The 17,861-nt window shown below is 43.4% G+C and overlaps 1 protein-coding gene across 2 annotated transcripts in view; it reads right to left on the bottom strand.

Annotated features, from left to right (window-relative positions):
• Positions 1–8,122: 8,122 nt before the first annotated feature.
• Positions 8,123–17,861, bottom strand: part of spock3 (SPARC (osteonectin), cwcv and kazal like domains proteoglycan 3) — a 41,854-nt gene continuing 32,115 nt past the window's right edge. For both annotated transcript variants that reach the window (XM_031814536.1, XM_031814537.1), the window contains 4 exons: positions 15,119–15,379; positions 10,235–10,297; positions 10,009–10,146; positions 8,123–8,602 (listed from right to left, as the gene is read on the bottom strand). In XM_031814536.1, coding sequence (XP_031670396.1) covers positions 8,436–8,602; positions 10,009–10,146; positions 10,235–10,297; positions 15,119–15,379 — 629 coding nt within the window. In that variant the 3' untranslated portion in view covers positions 8,123–8,435. The remainder of the gene's footprint in view (positions 8,603–10,008; positions 10,147–10,234; positions 10,298–15,118; positions 15,380–17,861) is intronic.

The following is a 17,861-nucleotide window of genomic DNA, read 5'->3' as shown; positions in this document are numbered from 1 at the left end:
CCTATATAGTACAGTACTAGCCTATATAGTACAGTACTAGCCTATATAGTACAGTATTAACCTATATAGTACAGTACTAGCCTATATAGTACAGTACTAACCTATATAGTACAGTACTGACCTATATAGTACAGTACTGACCTATATAGTACAGTACTAACCTATATAGTACAGTATTAACCTATATAGTACAGTATTAACCTATATAGTACAGTATTAACCTATATAGTACAGTACTAGCCTATATAGTACAGTATTAACCTATATAGTACAGTACTAGCCTATATACTAAACTATATAGTACAGTACTGACCTATATAGTACAGTAATGACCTATATAGTACAGTACTAACCTATATAGTACAGTACTAGCCTATATAGTACAGTACTAGCCTATATAGTACAGTATTAACCTATATAGTACAGTACTAGCCTATATAGTACAGTACTAGCCTATATAATACAGTATTAACCTATATAGTACAGTACTAGCCTATATAGTACAGTACTAACCTATATAGTACAGTACTGACCTATATAGTACAGTACTGACCTATATAGTACAGTACTAACCTATATAGTACAGTATTAACCTATATAGTACAGTATTAACCTATATAGTACAGTATTAACCTATATAGTACAGTACTAGCCTATATAGTACAGTATTAACCTATATAGTACAGTACTAGCCTATATAGTACAGTACTAACCTATATAGTACAGTACTGACCTATATAGTACAGTACTGACCTATATAGTACAGTACTAACCTATATAGTACAGTATTAACCTATATAGTACAGTACTAGCCTATATAGTACAGTACTGACCTATATAGTACAGTACTAACCTATATACTAACCTATATAGTACAGTACTAACCTATATAGTACAGTACTAGCCTATATAGTACAGTATTAACCTATATAGTACAGTACTGACCTATATACTAGCCTATATAGTACAGTACTGACCTATATAGTACAGTACTAACCTATATAGTACAGTACTAACCTATATAGTACAGTACTAACCTATATAGTACAGTATTAACCTATATAGTACAGTACTAACCTATATATTACAGTACTGCCCTATATAGTACAGTACTGACCTATATAGTACAGTACTGACCTATATAGTACAGTACTAACCTATATAGTACTAAACTATATAGTACAGTACTGACCTATATAGTACAGTAATGACCTATATGGTACAGTACTGGCCTATATAGTACAGTACTGACCTATATAGTACAGTACTAGCCTATATACTAACCTATATAGTACAGTATTAACCTATATAGTACAGTACTAACCTATATAGTACAGTACTGACCTATATAGTACAGTACTAACCTATATAGTACAGTACTAACCTATATAGTACAGTATTAACCTATATACTAACCTATATAGTACAGTACTAACCTATATAGTACAGTACTAGCCTATATAGTACAGTACTAGCCTATATACTAACCTATATAGTACAGTACTAACCTATATAGTACAGTACTGACCTATATAGTACAGTACTAACCTATATACTAACCTATATAGTACAGTACTAACCTATATAGTACAGTACTAACCTATATAGTACAGTACTAGCCTATATAGTACAGTACTGACCTATATAGTACAGTACTGACCTATATAGTACAGTACTAGCCTATATAGGACAGTACTGACCTATATAGTACAGTACTAGCCTATATAGTACAGTACTAACCTATATAGTACAGTACTAACCTATAGAGTACAGTACTAGCCTATATAGTACAGTACTAGCCTATATAGTACAGTACTAGCCTATATAGTACACTACTGACCTATATAGTACAGTACTAACCTATAGAGTACAGTACTAGCCTATATATTACAGTACTGACCTATATATTACAGTACTGACCTATATAGTACAGTACTGACCTATATAGTACAGTACTAACCTATATAGTACAGTACTAACCTATATAGTACAGTACTAGCCTATATAGTACAGTACTAACCTATATAGTACAGTACTAACCTATAGAGTACAGTACTAACCCATATGGTACTAACCTATAGAGTACAGTACTAACCTATATGGTACTGACCTATATAGTACAGTACTAACCTATAGAGTACAGTACTAGCCTATATATTACAGTACTAACCTATATATTACAGTACTGACCTATATAGTACAGTACTGACCTATATAGTACAGTACTAACCTATATAGTACAGTACTAACCTATATAGTACAGTACTAGCCTATATAGTACAGTACTAACCTATATAGTACAGTACTAACCTATAGAGTACAGTACTAACCCATATGGTACTAACCTATAGAGTACAGTACTAACCCATATGGTACTAACCTATAGAGTACAGTACTAACCTATATGGTACTGACCTATATAGTACAGTACTAACCTATAGAGTACAGTACTAGCCTATATATTACAGTACTAACCTATATATTACAGTACTGACCTATATAGTACAGTACTGACCTATATAGTACAGTACTAACCTATATAGTACAGTACTAACCTATATAGTACAGTACTAGCCTATATAGTACAGTACTAACCTATATAGTACAGTACTAACCTATAGAGTACAGTACTAACCCATATGGTACTAACCTATAGAGTACAGTACTAACCTATATGGTACTGACCTATATAGTACAGTACTAACCTATAGAGTACAGTACTAGCCTATATATTACAGTACTAACCTATATATTACAGTACTGACCTATATAGTACAGTACTGACCTATATAGTACAGTACTAACCTATATAGTACAGTACTAACCTATATATTACAGTACTAACCTATATGGTACTGACCTATATAGTACAGTACTAACCTATATATTACAGTACTAACCTATATGGTACTGACCTATATAGTACAGTACTAACCTATATATTACAGTACTAACCTATATGGTACTGACCTATATAGTACAGTACTAACCTATATAGTACAGTACTAACCTATAGAGTACAGTACAAACCTATATGGTACTGACCTATATAGTACAGTACTAGCCTATATAGTACAGTACTAACCTATATATTACAGTACTAGCCTATAGAGTACAGTACTAACCTATATAGTACAGTACTGACCTATATAGTACAGTACTAACCTATATAGTACAGTACTAACCTATATAGTACAGTACTAACCTATATAGTACAGTACTAACCTATATAGTACAGTACTAACCTATATAGTACAGTATTAACCTATATAGTACAGTATTAACCTATATAGTACAGTACTAACCCATATGGTACTAACCTATATAGTACAGTACTAACCCATATGGTACTAACCTATATAGTACAGTATTAACCTATAGACAGACAGACAGACAGATAGATAGACAGACAGACAGACAGACAGACAGACAGACAGACAGACAGATAGACAGGTAGACAGACCGGTAAACAGACAGGTCTTTGGTCAATATATTTTTTTATTACAGTAAATTAAATACATTTTAAAAATGTTTTTTTTTTTTCCTAAAACCATATACGTGGTGTGATTCCCAATGTCGCCTTGTCTGATCCAGAACGACCCATAGGGTTGGCCCTAGTAGTGCAGTCTGATCCAGAACGACCCATAGGATTGGCCCTAGTAGTGCAGTCTGATTCAGAACGACCCATAGGATTGATCCTAGTAGTGCAGTCTGATCCAGAACGACCCATAGGGTTGGCCCTAGTAGTGCAGTCTGATCCAGAACGACCCATAGGGTTGGCCCTAGTAGTGCAGTCTGATTCAGAACGACCCATAGGATTGGCCCTAGTAGTGCAGTCTGATTCAGAACGACCCATAGGGTTGGCCCTAGTAGTGCAGTCTGATCCAGAACGACCCATAGGATTGATCCTAGTAGTGCAGTCTGATCCAGAACAACCCATATGGTTGGTCCTAGTAGTGCAGTCTGATCCAGAACGACCCATATGCTTGGTCCTAGTAGTGCAGTCTGATCCAGAACGACCCATATGGTTGGTCCTAGTAGTGCAGTCTGATCCAGAACGACCCATAGGATTGGCCCTAGTAGTGCAGTCTGATTCAGAACGACCCATAGGGTTGGCCCTAGTAGTGCAGTCTGATCCAGAACGACCCATATGGTTGGTCCTAGTAGTGCAGTCTGATCCAGAACGACCCATAGGATTGGCCCTAGTAGTGCAGTCTGATCCAGAACGACCCATATGGTTGGTCCTAGTAGTGCAGTCTGATCCAGAACGACCCATAGGATTGGCCCTAGTAGTGCAGTCTGATCCAGAACGACCCATAGGATTGGCCCTAGTAGTGCAGTCTGATCCAGAACGACCCATAGGGTTGGCCCTAGTAGTGCAGTCTGATCCAGAACGACCCATAGGATTGGCCCTAGTAGTGCAGTCTGATCCAGAACGACCCATAGGATTGGCCCTAGTAGTGCAGTCTGATCCAGAACGACCCATATGGTTGGCCCTAGTAGTGCAGTCTGATCCAGAACGACCCATATGGTTGGCCCTAGTAGTGCAGTCTGATCCAGAACGACCCATATGGTTGGTCCTAGTAGTGCAGTCTGATCCAGAACGACCCATAGGGTTGGTCCTAGTAGTGCAGTCTGATCCAGAACGACCCATAGGATTGGTCCTAGTAGTGCAGTCTGATCCAGAACGACCCATAGGGTTGGCCCTAGTAGTGCAGTCTGATCCAGAACGACCCATATGGTTGGTCCTAGTAGTGCAGTCTGATCCAGAACGACCCATATGGTTGGTCCTAGTAGTGCAGTCTGATCCAGAACGACCCATATGGTTGGTCCTAGTAGTGCAGTCTGATCCAGAACGACCCATATGGTTGGCCCTAGTAGTGCAGTCTGATCCAGAACGACCCATATGGTTGGTCCTAGTAGTGCAGTATGAATGTTATAATATAACATCTACGTGTGTGTGTGTGTGTGTGTGTGTGTGTGTGTGTGTGAGTGTGTGTGTGTGTGTGTGTGTGTGTGTGTGTGTGTGTGTGTGTGTGTGTGTGTACCAGTGTGTGTGTACCAGTGTGTGTGTGTGTGTGTGTGTGTGTGTGTGTGTGTGTGTGTGTGTGTGTGTGTGTGTGTGTGTGTGTGTGTGTGTGTGTGTGTGTGTGTGTGTGTGTGTGTGTGTGTGTGTGTGTGTGTGTGTGTGTGTGTGTGTGTGTGTGTGTTAAACTATTCTAGTATAATACAGATGACTATTTAAAATGTTAAATAGTGATACTGTTGTACTCCCAAGCCAGACGCCATAACAACCCCATCTAACAGTAACCCATAGTCTCTATAGTGGATCCTGTTTGATGTACAAGGCCTTAGATTATATTCCACTGGACCAAGCGGGCAAAACAACAGGTCCCTTTCTGGCCCAAACAGCACTCTATTCCCTTGATTCAGTTCTGGTTCCTATGGGCTCAGTGAACTATATAGGGAATAGAGAGTCATTTGGGATTACGATCTGGTTCCTCTGGGCTCAGTGGACTATATAGGGAGTAGAGAGTCATTTGGGATTCAGATCTGGTTCCTCTGGGCTCAGTGGACTATATAGGGAATAGAGAGTCATTTGGGATTCAGATCTGGTTCCTCTGGGCTCAGTGGACTATATAGGGAGTAGAGAGTCATTTGGGATTCAGATCTGGTTCCTCTGGGCTCAGTGGACTATATAGGGAATAGAGAGTCATTTGGGATTCAGATCTGGTTCCTCTGGGCTCAGTGGACTATATAGGGAGTAGAGAGTCATTTGGGATTCAGATCTGGTTCCTCTGGGCTCAGTGGACTATATAGGGAATAGAGAGTCATTTGGGATTCAGACCATGTTCCTATGGGCTCAGTGGACTATATAGGGAATAGAGAGTCATTTGGGATTCAGATCTGGTTCCTCTGGGCTCAGTGGACTATATAGGGAATAGAGAGTCATTTGGGATTCAGACCATGTTCCTATGGGCTCAGTGGACTATATAGGGAATAGAGAGTCATTTGGGATTCAGATCTGGTTCCTCTGGGCTCAGTGGACTATATAGGGAGTAGAGAGTCATTTGGGATTCAGATCTGGTTCCTCTGGGCTCAGTGGACTATATAGGGAATAGAGAGTCATTTGGGATTCAGACCATGTTCCTATGGGCTCAGTGGACTATATAGGGAATAGAGAGTCATTTGGGATTCAGATCTGGTACATTTTTTTTTAGAAGCAATTCACTATAAAAATAGTTCGTGATTCATATTTTGTTCCACACTGTTATTTGTTTCTCCACAGTCATATCAGCCCTGGTCTAAAGTAGGGCCCTACATAGAGACTAGGGGTTAGACCGTATGGCCCTGGTCTAAAGTAGGGCACTACATAGAGACTAGAGGGCCATTGGGACTCGTGTTTAATCACTACCTAATTCCTCAGTTTCTGAGGAAGAGAGAGGAAAGGAGATGGGAGGGAAGAGAGGAAGAGAGAGGAGAGGAGATAGGAGGGAGGAGAGGAAGAGAGAGGAGAGGAGATAGGAGGGAAGAGAGGAAGAGAAAGGAGAGGAGATAGGAGGGAGAAGAGGAAGAGAGGAGATAGGAAGGAGGAGAGGAAGAGAGAGGAGAGGAGATAGGAGGGAGAAGAGGAAGAGAAAGGATGAGGAGATAGGAGGGAGAAGAGGAAGAGAGAGGAAAGGAGATAGGAGGGAGAAGAGGAAGAGAGAGGAAAGGAGATAGGAGGGAGAAGAGGAAGAGAGAGGAGAGGAGATAGGAGGGAGAAGAGGAAGAGAGAGGAAAGGAGATAGGAGGGAGAAGAGGAAGAGAGAGGAGAGGAGATAGGAGGGAGAAGAGGAAGAGAGAGGAGAGGAGATAGGAGGGAGAAGAGGAAGAGAGAGGAGAGGAGATGGGAGGGAGAAGAGAAAGAGAGAGGAAAGGAGATAGGATGGAGGAGAGGAAGAGAGGAGATAGGAAGGAGGAGAGGAAGAGAGAGGAGAGGAGATAGGAGGGAGGAGAGGAAGAGAGAGGAGAGGAGGGAGGAGAGGAAGAGAGAGGAGAGGAGATAGGAGATAGGAGGGAGGAGAGGAAGAGAGGAGATAGGAGGGAGGAGAGGAAGAGAGGAGATAGGAGGGAGGAGAGGAAGAGAGGAGATAGGAAGGAGGAGAGGAAGAGAGAGGAGAGGAGATAGGAGGGAGGAGAGGAAGAGAGGAGATAGGAGGGAGGAGAGGAAGAGAGGAGATAGGAAGGAGGAGAGGAAGAGAGAGGAGAGGAGATAGGAGGGAAGAGAGGAAGAGAGAGGAAAGGAGATAGGAGGGAGAAGAGGAAGAGAGAGGAGAGGAGATAGGATGGAGGAGAGGAAGAGAGGAGATAGGAAGGAGGAGAGGAAGAGAGAGGAGAGGAGATAGGAGGGAGGAGAGGAATAGAGAGGAGAGGAGGGAGGAGAGGAAGAGAGAGGAGAGGAGATAGGAGGGAGGAGAGGAAGAGAGGAGATAGGAGGGAGGAGAGGAAGAGAGGAGATAGGAAGGAGGAGAGGAAGAGAGAGGAGAGGAGATAGGAGGGAAGAGAGGAAGAGAGGAGATAGGAGGGAGGAGAGGAGAGGAGATAGGAGGGAGGAGAGGAAGATAGAGGAGAGGAAGGGAGCAGAGGAAGAGAGAGGAGAGGAGATAGGAGGGAGGAGAGGAAGAGAGGAGATAGGAGGGAGGAGAGGAAGAGAGGAGATAGGAAGGAGGAGAGGAAGAGAGAGAGAGGACACACTGATTGTCCAATAAGGAAAGAGCTCATTACACATGTGACTACATCCACAGCTTGTGTGATTGGCTGTCGATCAACTAGTCTCTTAGCTCTGATTGGTCGGTGAAGTTCTCGCTGATTGGACGACTCCCCGGAGTTACAGCCACGTAGGCCATTCAAAAGGTAGACGGCAGAGAAAGTGAAAACATAAACAAACGTTTACCAGCTATGAAAGGTGGGCTAGTCATTATGACATCATACACAGCAAGGTCACTTCCTGGTTACGGGACAACACCAACAACAGAACAGATGGCTATGCTGTGATTTTCCTGAAAACACCACAAAGGGCAGAAACCAATAGATCACAATTCCGTTGTTGAAGTTGCTTTTTGTTGTTGTTGATGACGTCTGTTATTTACAGGAAGTCCCCCCCCCCCCCCACACACTTTGTACGATGGTGTCAAATTGCAGAGTCCACCTTTAAGTTAGGAACAGACAACAAACACAGAGTGGGCCATCCCAAATGGTGCCCTGTACACTATGTAGTGAACTGCCTTCCCCCAGCACCCAATAGGCCCTGGGGAACTGACTAGGGTATAGGGGGACATTTGAGACACAGAAGAGAGAGAGAGAGAAATGTCTTTAGTCTGTTAGCGGTGACGAGGTCGACTAGCAACTATTCTTGCTGCTGAAGTCCCCTGGAAAAGTGCAGAGCGACGGAGTTACGATAGATATCTTTCCTCTCCGTCATAGTCGTCCTCGTCTTCGTCATCTTCGTCATTGATCTGGTCGCTCAGGACGAAGGCATCATCTTCATCATCATCATAGTCGTCGTCAGAGAAGAGAGAGTCTCCGCTGCCCTGGTCTCCAGATGATTCCAACACCACCCCTACAGAACACAGGAACCAGGAAGGAACTCAGGTTAAACACCATCCCTACAGAACACAGGAACCAGGAAGGAACTACTGTTGAACACCCCCCTACAGAACACAGGAACCAGGAAGGAACTCTGGTTAAACACCCCCCCTACAGAACACAGGAACCAGGAAGGAACTACTGTTAAACACCACCCTACAGAACACAGGAACCAGGAAGGAACTATTAAACACCCCCCTACAGAACACAGGAACCAGGAAGGAACTACTGTTAAACACCACCCTACAGAACACAGGAACCAGGAAGGAACTACTGTTAAACACCACCCTACAGAACACAGGAACCAGGAAGGAACTACTGTTAAATACCACCCTACAGAACACAGGAACCAGGAAGGAACTACTGTTAAACACCCCCTTACAGAACACAGGAACCAGGAAGGAACTGCTGTTACACACCACCCTACAGAACACAGGAACCAGGAAGGAACTACTGTTAAACACCCCCCTACAGAACACAGGAACCAGGAAGGAACTCAGGTTAAACACCCCCCCCCTACAGAACACAGGAACCAGGAAGGAACTCAGGTTAAACCCCCCCCCCCCCTACAGAGCACAGGAACCAGGAAGGAACTCAGGTTAAACACCCCCCTACAGAACACAGGAACCAGGAAGGAACTCAGGTTAAACACCCCCCCTACAGAACACAGGAACCAGGAAGGAACTCAGGTTAAACACCCCCCCTACAGAACACAGGAACCAGGAAGGAACTCAGGTTAAACACCCCCCTACAGAACACAGGAACCAGGAAGGAACTCAGGTTAAACATCACCCCTACAGAACACAGGAACCAGGAAGGAACTCAGGTTAAACACCCCCCCTACAGAACACAGGAACCAGGAAGGAACTCAGGTTAAACACCCCCCCCCTACAGAACACAGGAACCAGGAAGGAACTCAGGTTAAACATCACCCCTACAGAACACAGGAACCAGGAAGGAACTCAGGTTAAACACCCCCCCCTACAGAACACAGGAACCAGGAAGGAACTCAGGTTAAACACCCCCCTACAGAACACAGGAACCAGTTCTGTCCTTGAGCTGTTCGTGTTTTTAATGTTCTGTTTTATGTTTCATGTTTTCCTAATCAATGACCAAAATAACCTAAATCAGGTGGTCAGTCGGTCAGCCAACCAGAACACAGGAACCAGGAACAGTAGTAACAGTTCCTTCCTGGTTCCTGTGTTTTTTAATGTTCTGTTTTATGTTTCATGTTTTCCTAATCAATGACCAAAATAACCTAAATCAGGTGGTCAGTCGGTCCCACTAAGTCAGTCAGTCAATCAATCAACTTTTTATCGGCATCAAACCAATTAGTTAGTCGGAAATGATTTCCCCCCAGAATGCTTAGCGCGGACCTACCACAGTCTGCTGCTCCGTGGGTCCGTGACCCTGCGACCTCGTTGCCATAGCGATCGACACACCAGCACTGTCCGCTGCTGCCGTGGCACTGGTGGGACCGGTAGTAGCCCTCTGCGTCACACACTGGCAGGTACTGACCTAGAGGTCAGGGGTTTAGAGGTCAAAGGTTATAGAGGTCAGGGGTCATAGAGAGAGAGAGAGGTTAGTGTGTACGTTGGAGACTCACCCGGTAGCTTCTCCGCAGCCTGTTTCTTGTTAATACTGGTCAGTTCAGACCAACAGGGGGAGTCTGGAAAGGAGAGACGGAACACATCAGGGGTGTATTCATTAGTGTACATCGTAGCACAGCGGTTTTGCAGCAGAAAACAAAAACAAGTGTTTCTTATTGGACAAGATCAGCTAAGTCCCTCCCTGTTTCAACCCATTTTGGGTCTGTTTGGTTCCTAGTGAATAAATCCCTGGACTATGATCACACAAATAATGAATGCCCAGAAACAGTGTTTATTAAATGTGCTTATGTTTTTATACTTGTTACATTTCTGCGTACGATCATTTCTTTCATTATGAGTCAAGTTTATAAAATGTCTGTACGCTCCCATGAATAAAGTTGTGTTGGTCAGAAATAAGCATGTTTCATTTATAAATCATGTAAAGTTCATAGTTTACTGTCTAGTTGAAGATGTATAAATCCCATTGTTGCTGTGGATTTGTAGCCTGGAGAAATCCAGTCTGTCATGTTTGGTAATGACACAGGGTACAAGCAGTGGAAGGTTAGCACAAAACAGGTTCTGCATTTCAGGCTAGTGGATTTAGTGGGACTTTAGTACAGCCAGCCAGCACACTGAAACACTACAACCCCAGCCAGCACACTGAAACACTACAACCCCAGCCAGCACACTGAAACACTACAACCCCAGCCAGCACACTGAAACACTACAACCCCAGCCAGCACACTGAAACACTACAACCCCAGCCAGCACACTGAAACACTACAACCCCAGCCAGCCAGCACACTGAAAGACTACAACCCCAGCCAGCACACTGAAACACTACAACCCCAGCCAGCACACTGAAACACTACAACCCCAGCCAGCACACTGAAACACTACAACCCCAGCCAGCACACTGAAACACGACAATACCAGCCAGCACACTGAAAGACTACAACCCCAGCCAGCCAGCACACTGAAACACTACAACCCCAGCCAGCACACTGAAACACTACAACCCCAGCCAGCACACTGAAACACTACAACCCCAGCCAGCTCACTGAAACACTACAACACCCAGCCAGCACACTGAAAGACTACAACCCCAGCCAGCCAGCACACTGAAACACTACAACCCCAGCCAGCACACTGAAACACTACAACCCCAGCCAGCACACTGAAAGACTACAACCCCAGCCAGCCAGCACACTGAAACACTACAACTCCTGCCAGCCAGCACACTGAAAGACTACAACCCCAGCCAGCCAGGACACTGAAAGACTACAACACCCAGCCTGCCAGCACACTGAAAGACTACAACACCCAGCCTGCCAGCACACTGAAAGACTACAACCCCTGCCAGCCAGCACACTGAAAGACTACAACCCCAGCCAGCCAGGACACTGAAAGACTACAACACCCAGCCAGCCAGCACACTGAAAGACTACAACACCCAGCCAGCACACTGAAACACTACAACCCCAGCCAGCACACTGAAAGACTACAACACCCAGCCAGCACACTGAAACACTACAACCCCAGCCAGCACACTGAAAGACTACAACCCCAGCCAGCAAACTGAAAGACTACAACCCCAGCCAGCACACTGAAACACTACAACCCCAGTCAGCCAGCCAGGACACTGAAACACTACAACCCCAGCCAGCCAGGACACTGAAAGACTACAACACCCAGCCAGCCAGCACACTGAAAGACTACAACACCCAGCCAGCCAGCCAGCACACTGAAACACTACAACCCCAGCCAGCACACTGAAAGACTACAACCCCAGCCAGCACACTGAAAGACTACAACCCCAGCCAGCACACTGAAAGACTACAACCCCTGCCAGCCAGCACACTGAAAGACTACAACACCCAGCCAGCCAGCACACTAAAAGACTACAACCCCTGCCAGCCAGCACACTGAAAGACTACAACACCCAGCCAGCACACTGAAAGACAACAGCCTCTGCCAGTCAGCACACTGAAAGACAACAACCCCTGCCAGCCAGTCATTCCAGCTGCAGCAATCAGCTCTAACGAGACCTGGCACACCTGAACAGGATAAACTGGGATAGGACTCCGGGAAGAAATACATGGTGTCTATACCGTGGATCACCTGTCTATACCGTAGATCACCTGTCTATACCGTGGTTCACCTGTCTATACAGTAGATCACCTGTCTATACCGTAGATCACCTGTCTATACTGTAGATCACCTGTCTATACCGTAGATCACCTGTCTATACCGTAGATCACCTGTCTATACCGTAGATCACCTGTCTATACCGTGGTTCACCTGTCTATACCGTAGATCACCTGTCTATACAGTGGTTCACCTGTCTATACCGTAGATCACCTGTCTATACCGTGGTTCACCTGTCTATACCGTAGATCACCTGTCTATACCGTAGATCACCTGTCTATACCGTAGATCACCTGTCTATACCGTAGATCACCTGTATATACCGTAGATCACCTGTCTATACCGTAGATCATCTGTCTATACCGTGGATCACCTGTCTATACCGTAGAACACCTGTCTATACCATAGATCACCTGTCTATACCGTAGATCACCTGTCTATACCGTAGATCACCTGTCTATACCGTGGTTCACCTGTCTATACCGTAGATCACCTGTCTATACCGTAGATCACCTGTCTATACCGTGGATCACCTGTCTATACCGTAGATCACCTGTCTATACCGTAGATCACCTGTCTATACCGTGGTTCACCTGTCTATACCGTAGATCACCTGTCTATACCGTAGATCACCTGTCTATACCGTAGATCACCTGTCTATACCGTAGATCACCTGTCTATACCGTAGATTACCTGTCTATACGTGGTTCACCTGTCTATACCGTAGATCACCTGTCTATAAAATAGATCACCTGTCTATACCATAGATCACCTGTCTATACCGTAGATCACCTGTCTATACCGTGGATCACCTGTCTATACCATAGATCACCTGTCTAATACCGTAGATCACCTGTCTATACCGTAGATCACCTGTCTATACCGTGGATCACCTGTCTATACCGTAGATCACCTGTCTATACCGTGGATCACCTGTCTATACCGTAGAACACCTGTCTATACCATAGATCACCTGTCTATACCGTAGATCACCTGTCTATACCGTAGATCACCTGTCTATACCGTGGATCACCTGTCTATACCGTAGATCACCTGTCTATACCGTGGTTCACCTGTGTGTGTGTACCGTGGTTCACCTGTCTATACCGTAGATCACCTGTCTATACCGTAGATCACCTGTCTATATCGTAGATTACCTGTCTATACTGTGGTTCACCTGTCTATACCGTAGATCACCTGTCTATAACGTAGATCACCTGTCTATACCGTAGATCACCTGTCTATACCGTAGATTACCTGTCTATACTGTGGTTCACCTGTCTATACTGTAGATCACCTGTCTATAAAATAGATCACCTGTCTATACCATAGATCAACTCTCTATACCATAGATCACCTGTCTATACCGTAGATCACCTGTCTATACCGTAGATCACCTGTCTATACCGTAGATCACCTGTCTATACCGTAGATCACCTGTCTATACCGTAGATCACCTGTCTATACCGTGGATCACCTGTCTATACCGTAGAACACCTGTATAAACCATAGATCACCTGTCTATACCGTAGATCACCTGTCTATACCGTAGATCACCTATCTATACCGTGGATCACCTGTCTATACCGTAGATCACCTGTCTATACCGTGGATCACCTGTCTATACCGTAGATCACCTGTCTATACCGTAGATCACCTGTCTATACCGTGGTTCACCTGTCTATACCGTAGATCATCTGTCTATACCGTAGATCACCTGTCTATACCGTAGATCACCTGTCTATACCGTAGATCACCTGTCTATACCGTGGTTCACCTGTCTATACCGTAGATCACCTGTCTATACCGTAGATCACCTGTCTATACACTAGATCACCTGTCTATAACGTGGATCACCTGTCTATACCGTAGATCACCTGTCTATACCGTGGATCACCTGTCTATACCGTAGATCACCTGTCTATACCGTAGATCACCTGTCTATACCGTGGTTCACCTGTCTATACCGTAGATCACCTGTCTATACTGTAGATCACCTGTCTATACCGTAGATCACCTGTCTATACCGTAGATCACCTGTCTATACCGTAGATCACCTGTCTATACCATAGATCACCTGTCTATACCGTAGATCACCTGTCTATACCGTAGATCACCTGTCTATACCGTAGAACACCTGTCTATACCGTAGATCACCTGTCTATACCGTAGATCACCTGTCTATACCGTGGATCACCTGTCTATACCGTAGATCACCTGTCTATACCATAGATCACCTGTCTATACCGTAGATCACCTGTCTATACCGTAGATCACCTGTCTATACCATAGATCACCTGTCTATACTGTGGTTCACCTATCTATACCATAGATCACCTGTCTATACCGTAGATCACCTGTCTATACCGTAGATCACCTGTCTATACCATAGATCACCTGTCTATACCATAGATCACCTGTCTATACCGTAGATCACCTGTCTATACCGTAGAACACCTGTCTATACCGTAGATCACCTGTCTATACCGTAGAACACCTGTCTATACCATAGATCACCTGTCTATACCATAGATCACCTGTCTATACCGTAGATCACCTGTCTATACCGTAGATCACCTGTCTATACCATAGATCACCTGTCTATACCGTGGTTCACCTGTGTGTGTGTACCGTGGTTCAGCTGTGTGTGTTTTGGTGCGCGTGTGTGTGTGTGTGTCTTAATGTGTGTGTGTGTGTGTCTTGATGTGTGTGTGTTTGTGTGTTTGTGTTTGTGTGTGTGTGTACCTCCTCACCTGTGTATCTCTGGAAGCAGGTGCACCACTCTGCGCTGGAGAGGAGGAGTGTGTCAGGGTGTGTGTCGGGGTGTGTGTCGGGGTGTGTGTCGGTGGGTGTGTCACAGGAAGTGAAGAGTGCATCGGAGCAGCCTTCCTTCCTGTCCAGCCCCAGCCTGCTGAGCTCTGATTGGTCCAGCTGGAGGTCAAAGTTTGTGTCGAGGCGGGAGAACATCCAACCAAGAGGATCCTTACAGATAGGCCCCGCCCCCGAGCTGAACTCTGGAGACAAGAGTTCAGAGGTCAGGGGTCAGAGGTGAGTCATACGATTATAAAGGGGTTAAAGGGGTGTGACTAGTTAAATTATAGATGTGTTAGACTGGGTTAGACTGGGTTAGACTGTGTTAATACAGACAGCAGATAAAGGGGTGTGGCTAGTTAAATTATAGATGTGTTAAACTGTGTTAATACAGACAGCAGATAAAGGGGTGTGGCTAGTTAAATTATAGATGTGTTAGACTGTGATAATACAGACAGCAGATAAAGGGGTGTGGCCAGTTAAATAATAGATGTGTTAGACTGTGTTAGACTGTGTTAGACTGTGTTAATACAGACAGCAGATAAAGGGGTGTGACTAGTTAAATTATAGATGTGTTAGACTGTGTTAGACTGTGTTAATACAGACAGCAGATAAAGGGGTGTGGCTAGTTAAATTATAGATGTGTTAGACTGTGTTAATACAGACAGCAGATAAAGGGGTGTGACTAGTTAAATTATAGATGTGTCAGACTGTGTTAGACTGTGTTAATACAGACAGCAGATAAAGGGGTGTGACTAGTTAAATTATAGATGTGTTAGACTGTGTTAGACTGTGTTAATACAGACAGCAGATAAAGGGGTGTGACTAGTTAAATTATAGATGTGTTAGACTGTGTTAGACTGTGTTAATACAGACAGCAGATAAAGGGGTGTGACTAGTTAAATTATAGATGTGTTCGACTGTGTTAGACTGTGTTAGACTGTGTTAATACAGACAGCAGATAAAGGGGTGTGACTAGTTAAATTATAGATGTGTTAGACTGTTTTAATACAGACAGCAGATAAAGGGGTGTGACTAGTTAAATTATAGATGTGTTAGAATGTGTTAGACTGTGTTAGACTGTGTTAATACAGACAGCAGATAAAGGGGTGTGACTAGTTAAATTATAGATGTGTTAGACTGTTTTAATACAGACAGCAGATAAAGGGGTGTGACTAGTTAAATTATAGATGTGTTAGACTGTGTTAGACTGTGTTAGACTGTGTTAATACAGACAGCAGATAAAGGGGTGTGACTAGTTAAATTATAGATGTGTCAGACTGTGTTAGACTGTGTTAATACAGACAGCAGATAAAGGGGTGTGACTAGTTAAATTATAGATGTGTTAGACTGTTTTAATACAGACAGCAGATAAAGGGGTGTGGCCAGTTAAATTATAGATGTGTTAGACTGTGATAATACAGACAGCAGATAAAGGGGTGTGACTAGTTAAATTATAGATGTGTTAGACTGTGATAATACAGACAGCAGATAAAGGGGTGTGACTAGTTAAATTATAGATGTGTTAGAATGTGATAATACAGACAGCAGATAAAGGGGTGTGACTAGTTAAATTATAGATGTGTTAGAAAGTGTTAGACTGTGTTAATACAGACAGCAGATAAAGGGGTGTGGCTAGTTAAATTATAGATGTGTCAGACTGTGATAATACAGACAGCAGATAAAGGGGTGTGACTAGTTAAATTATAGATGTGTTAGACTGTGATAATACAGACAGCTGATAAAGGGGTGTGACTAGTTAAATTATAGATGTGTTAGACTGTGTTAGACTGTGTTAGACTGTGTTAATACAGACAGCAGATAAAGGGGTGTGGCTAGTTAAATTATATATGTGTTAGACTGTGTTAGACTGTGTTAATACAGACAGCAGATAAAGGGGTGTGACTAGTAAAATTATAGATGTGTTAGACTGTTTTAATACAGACAGCAGATAAAGGGGTGTGACTAGTTAAATTATAGATGTGTTAGACTGTGTTAATACAGACAGCAGATAAAGGGGTGTGACTAGTTAAATTATAGATGTGTTAGACTGTGTTAATACAGACAGCAGATAAAGGGGTGTGACTAGTTAAATTATAGATGTGTTAGAATGTGATAATACAGACAGCAGATAAAGGGGTGTGACTAGTTAAATTATAGATGTGTTAGACTGTGATAATACAGACAGCAGATAAAGGGGTGTGACTAGTTAAATTATAGATGTGTTAGACTGTGATAATACAGACAGCAGATAAAGGGGTGTGACTAGTTAAATTATAGATGTGTTAGAATGTGATAATACAGACAGCAGATAAAGGGGTGTGACTAGTTAAATTATAGATGTGTTAGAATGTGATAATACAGACAGCAGATAAAGGGGTGTGACTAGTTAAATTATAGATGTGTTAGACTGTGTTAGACTGTGTTAATACAGACAGCAGATAAAGGGGTGTGGCTAGTTAAATTATAGATGTGTTAGACTGTGATAATACAGACAGCAGATAAAGGGGTGTGACTAGTTAAATTATAGATGTGTTAGAATGTGATAATACAGACAGCAGATAAAGGGGTGTGACTAGTTAAATTATAGATGTGTTAGAATGTGTTAGACTGTGTTAATACAGACAGCAGATAAAGGGGTGTGACTAGTTAAATTATAGATGTGTTAGAATGTGATAATACAGA

This window comes from Oncorhynchus kisutch, unplaced genomic scaffold, assembly GCF_002021735.2.
Source record: "Oncorhynchus kisutch isolate 150728-3 unplaced genomic scaffold, Okis_V2 Okis07a-Okis12b_hom, whole genome shotgun sequence".
NCBI lineage: Eukaryota > Metazoa > Chordata > Actinopteri > Salmoniformes > Salmonidae > Oncorhynchus > Oncorhynchus kisutch.
Note: the sequence above shows the minus strand (reverse complement) of the source record. Positions and strands in the feature narration are given on the sequence as shown.